The 5,073-nt window shown below is 53.7% G+C and overlaps 1 protein-coding gene across 2 annotated transcripts in view; it reads right to left on the bottom strand.

Moving 5' to 3' along the window:
* KHNYN (KH and NYN domain containing) overlaps positions 1 to 5,073 on the bottom strand; it is an 11,645-nt gene that overhangs the window by 3,686 nt on the left and 2,886 nt on the right. For both annotated transcript variants that reach the window (XM_007447907.1, XM_007447906.1), the window contains exons 2-5: positions 4,181 to 4,401; positions 2,245 to 3,365; positions 1,956 to 2,086; positions 1,773 to 1,869 (exon numbers count right to left, since the gene is read on the bottom strand). In XM_007447907.1, coding sequence (XP_007447969.1) covers positions 1,773 to 1,869; positions 1,956 to 2,086; positions 2,245 to 3,365; positions 4,181 to 4,381 — 1,550 coding nt within the window. In that variant the 5' untranslated portion in view covers positions 4,382 to 4,401. The remainder of the gene's footprint in view (positions 1 to 1,772; positions 1,870 to 1,955; positions 2,087 to 2,244; positions 3,366 to 4,180; positions 4,402 to 5,073) is intronic.

Below are 5,073 nucleotides of genomic sequence, written 5' to 3'. Positions count from 1 at the left end.
ATTCCTGCTTCCTTCGGTAGGCCACGCACCTAGTACTAAGCAGGCAGTCAGTATCTGAAAGACAGTGTGGTATAGAGGGGACTAGTAATCAGGATCCGGTGTGACAGGTGTCTGGTTCTGAGTTTCTGTCTGGGAAACAAATTAAGAAGATGACATAAAAATGTATATGGGGGCTTCCCTGGTGGCGCAGTGGTTGAGAGTCCGCCTGCCGATGCAGGGGACACGGGTTCGTGCCCTGGTCTGGGAGGGTCCCACATGCCGCGGAGCGCCTGGGCCCGTGAGCTATGGCCGCTGAGCCTGCGCGTCCGGAGCCTGTGCTCCGCAACGGGAGAGGCCACAACAGTGAGAAGCCCGCGTACCACAAAAAAAAAAAAAAATGTATATGGTATCATATAATGTACAAAAGGTATTTTCAAGTTAAGCATATTTTACTATTATCACATTACATCATACGTTGTTCCGCAGTATTCAGTAGGCCTGTGCTACGTGCCACTGTGTTTTTCACTGTAACTAGGCAAAATTCCAAATTCATACTGTGCTGTCTGCCTATCAGGACATACACCACTGTACAGACATGTGCCTTCAGAATTTATTACAACTGACTCAACCTTCAGTTTTAACTGTGTCAGTGCTGGCGTGTAAAGGAGATTCCATAGCGCAGATAACCTGTGAAATCTAGACATAAAACAGAATAGCATCGGGAGAACGTGAACTTTTTGTAGAATACCATTTTCCTGTTAGGGAGTAAGAGCTAAGTATTTGAAAAAACAAAATATATAATCACTTCAGTTTGGAAACTTGTTTTTAATTTAAAACCGAAAATCCTAGAGAATAAAAGAACCTGTCATTAGTTTTTTGAAATCGGTTAGTTAGCTTCTAAAACCCGCCCATCTCCCACACTGTGTGCACACTGGGGAGGGAATGTGCCCCGTGTTTTTCAGTTAAACCAGCTATAGCAGCTTTAAGTTCTCATGTTCCCTTTGCTACCTCATAGCCTTTGCCAAGAAAATTAACTACTCTGACCCTCCGTCTCCATTTCTGTACAACAGAGGTAAGGCCCTCTGCCACACGTGATTGGATCCATGAAAAACTAAGGAATATCACTGCCCTCCTGCCCAGCACCTTGAGTGAGACAAACACATACCTTAGCTTCTTTTGACATTCACAAGGAGGATGAATAAATGGAAGAGGACCTTGAGACAAAGAGATTAATCCACTAAGAGACTCCACAGTCAATGACTGTGCAACCTGGGACTCAAATCCAGACCTGCAAATTCTAAGACCAGTGATCTTTCACTGTCTTTTGTTATACCATGTTTTGTACAGTCTTATTATGCATGGAATGCGTTTCTTCATTTATCGTTATTTTGAAGATTTATTCTGGTTTTTCCAGAAGGTTGGGGAATTTCTGTGTATGTTTGGACATCTAGGTTGTAAGAGGCATTTGTCAGCTATCCATGTCATTGGCTTTCCCATCTTTCCATTAAACCAGTATTTTCTAGACAGTAAGGCACTATATAAATATGAGGCATCCTTTAGTTTGATGAGTGAAAAGTGAAGGATGAGTGGACAAACAGAGCTGTCCACCATCCATCTCATCCTGCCTGCAGGGCAGGTTTACCTCCCCAATCATAGGGGCACCTGGAGAACTGACCCTTGTCCCACGACTCAGGCTTACAGACAGTGTGAAGGGTCAGGAGCTTCTGTCTCTCCCTCAGTCTCCCACTTGGCTCCTTGAACTTCGAGCCTGTGACCAAGAGAGAAGCAAGTACCTGTCGTCATAGGAAGAGATCCTCTTGCCATCCAAGACCCGGGAGGGAGTGAGGGAGAGCAGACTGAGGGAATACAGCTCGTGCAGGAAGTGACCCTCTAGAGAAACAGAGGAGCGCAATGGGGTTATCCTCAAGGTGGAAGCAGGGCCCATCCCCGGACACAAAAGACCAGTCCCAACTCACCTCTGACCTTGGAGTCCCGACTGAAACGCCACTGAGGCACAAAGACAGTTATGTTGCGGTGGCCACGGTCCCAGAAGTACTGCACAGCAATGGCAATGCCCCGGCTGGAGTAGTAGTGCTGGAGGCCATGCCTGCAGTGGAAAGGGGTCAGCATTCTGGGGCCCCCAGGAGGGCCTGGCAGCCTGGCTGTACTGCCCCCCACTTCGCACGTATCCCCAAGGTGAATGCAACTGCCCATCTCATCATCTCATCCCCCTCCCCAGGACGCTCAGCCCCACCAGGTACTCACACCATGGCCACGTTGCTGCCATCGATGACAATATGGCGGAGGTCTGGCTTGCCTGGCACATTGGCAAGGCACAGGGTGAAAGGGTCCTGGAGGGCCTCCTGGAAACGCTGTGTGCCAGTCACCAAATTACCCCCCCGGGTGCCTCGTTTCCATGGAGACCCCCGACCTCGAGCCGCGACCTGCTGCTTGTCTGCCCTGTCTCCTCTGTCCCCTCGATCTCCGCAGTGCCAAGGGGGTTCAGGCGCTGGTGGGGGGCTGGGCACTCTTGGAGGTGAGGCTTCCCCATTATGGAGCCGCTGCAGGAGGGAGGCTCCCCGGGGCTGGGCTGCCTTCTGACAGGTGCCCTGGGTGCCAGGAGGCTCACCCTGGACACAGAACCTTCCTCTTTCCTGAGGCACTCCCTCCTTCCCCAGGGCCTTCCCTTTCAGAGGCACTGCCTGCCCTGCCTCTCCTCCTCCTGACTGTGGCCTGAAGGCCACTTGTCTCTCCCAGGCCTCTTCCCCGGGCCACTCCTTCCACCCCAAATCCATCTCCCTGGGACCACTGTGCTTTGTCCCCTCCTTCTCCATAGCACGTCTCTCTCCCCTTGACTCCTGCCACCCGGCAGGTCCTGTGTCCAGAGACTCCCTGCCATCACTCAGGGGACTCCTGACTCCCTGGTGCTGAGCACCCAGCAGACCGGGGCTCCCCCACTCCCAGGACGGGAATGCTTGGGGCCCCTGCCCCCTGGATGCCTCTTGCACCAGGCTCAGCAGTTCTTCCTGGACAGCAAGGGGCAGCTGCAGCAGGGCCTCTGTGTGGGCATCCCCCCGGGACTGCAGCAGAGAAGAGAATTCTCTCAGCACTCCAGCACACTGAGAGGCTCCAGGGGATGGCCCCAGCCGAAAGTCCCAGCTCAGCCGCTCCACCAGCTCCTCCACTCGGCTCTGGACCATGACAAAGGCCTCGGTCAGGCCGCTGACCATCAGCGAGCCGGGCGCCCCCGGCACCAGGTGGGCTGATGTGCTCCAAGTCAGGCAATCAAGGAAGAAGCCCTGGGCTCCCAGAAAGATGCAGTGCAGTTTGGGTGGGTAGTGAATTTCATTCCGTAGCTCTGGGCTGCAGAGACCCTTCAGGTACTCCTGGGGGAAAAGGTGGGGAGGGGAGGTAGGAAAAACAAAAAGAGACTGCTGGAATCCTAAGTGGCCCAAAAGCTCCTTCGGGGCTGCTGCTCTGCTCTGAGCTCCAGGATGCCTGAGGAGAGCAATGGAGCCCTACAGATCCTGAAAAACGTGGTGGTTAAGAGGGGAGCGAGAAACTCACTTCTTTGCCTTTTCAGTTGACAGCCTGTGGCTGAATTTCCATTTAGAACTTGCCTCAACTTAAGAAACTGTTATAATTAATTGGTTAAAAGGCTGTCTCTTCTAAACATTTATGTGTGTGTACGTGTGTTGTATATTTCCATCATAACGATCATCATTGATAACTTTTACTGAACTCACGCTTTACGTGCTTTATCTAATTCACAATAAGTTCAGTGAGGTGGATACTGTTATTATTCACATTTTATAGATAAGGAAACAAACTAGGACCACAAGGATGGTATTTGATCGTACCTTACTGTAAATCCTGACTAACTCCAAAGGAATCAGTGTGGCCTCCCACCCCACAGTGAATTCCTTGGTGGGGCCTGCCTGCCCAACCAGATTATCTCTTCTCTCCCAAAGAGTACAAACTGATTTGAACTGAGTCACTTATCTCCAAGCCCTGGCAGAATCTGGGTTATCGCAGCAGAAATGAAACCAAAACTCTTGACAAACAGAGAGTTTGGAAACTCCTCAAAGCTCAGGGCCAGTGAGACAAGCAGAGTGGCGATCCTCCCCAGCCCCTCCTCTATTCTACCTCCTCGGGGGAGGGAGTCATTGTTTCCCCAGAAGGGTCAGGGAGAGGCGTTCACCTTGGCTCTGCTGGCGTTCTCCTTGGGGCCTTCCAGCTGCAGCCAGATGTGAGGGTTCTCAGGACAGTCCTTCGGGAGGACGCTCATCCCCACCCTGAAGATACGCTCCACATAGGGTTGCTGTTCCCGCACCTTGCCCTCGGCCTCCGCAGACACCGCAAAACGGTCAGGGGACGGGGAGCCAGCCCCCCAGGTAGGCATGGCTCCCTGGCCGCCCAGCCCTGGAAGGAGGGAAAGCAGCTCAGAGCCTCAATGTCCCCTCAACCCAAATTTGGTCTCCTGGCCTACACCAGCTACCAACAGGTCGCACCTAGATACCAAACTGGTAAACCCAAGAGGTAACTAGCACTTCAGTCCAGCCTGGGGATAGGGAGGGAATGTCAGATTATCTGGACACAAGGGCCTTCTCTCCGGAGACAAGTCATGGATAAACAAGGCTGTCTCTCTGGGATGGGTGTGTGGCCTTTGGAAAATGACCACAGCCCTGAGCAGGAAGCGGGGGCGGGGCGGTGGGGGCGGAGATCCAGCTGGGTCTGGAGGCCAGAAGGAGGGGACAGGTGACGAAAGAGTCCCTCTCCTCCGGGTCTCTGCAATCTCCGGGTCCAAGACGGCCTCTTAAAGATGAATCCTCACCAGGGCTTGAACTGGGCTGTCCTCTGGGTCCCTTGTCATCCATTTCCAAGGTTCTAGCCACTCCCACCCCTCCCCCTTCCTCCGCCGTCTGCTGCACCCCTCGGTCGCGCCACGAGCCCCACGCGGGGCCCAGGGGTCGGACCGGGCCCCGCCCATAGCCGCTGGCGGCTGCCGCCCCCCGACTGCGCTCTGCACTGCGGCCTCTGGCTCCCGCGGCCCGGGCGCGGGGGGGAGCGCGCCTACCCGCCTCGCCGCCCGCC

The sequence above is a fragment of the Lipotes vexillifer genome, unplaced genomic scaffold (assembly GCF_000442215.2).
Source record: "Lipotes vexillifer unplaced genomic scaffold, Lipotes_vexillifer_v1.1 scaffold558, whole genome shotgun sequence".
Taxonomy (NCBI): domain Eukaryota; kingdom Metazoa; phylum Chordata; class Mammalia; order Artiodactyla; family Lipotidae; genus Lipotes; species Lipotes vexillifer.
Note: the sequence above shows the minus strand (reverse complement) of the source record. Positions and strands in the feature narration are given on the sequence as shown.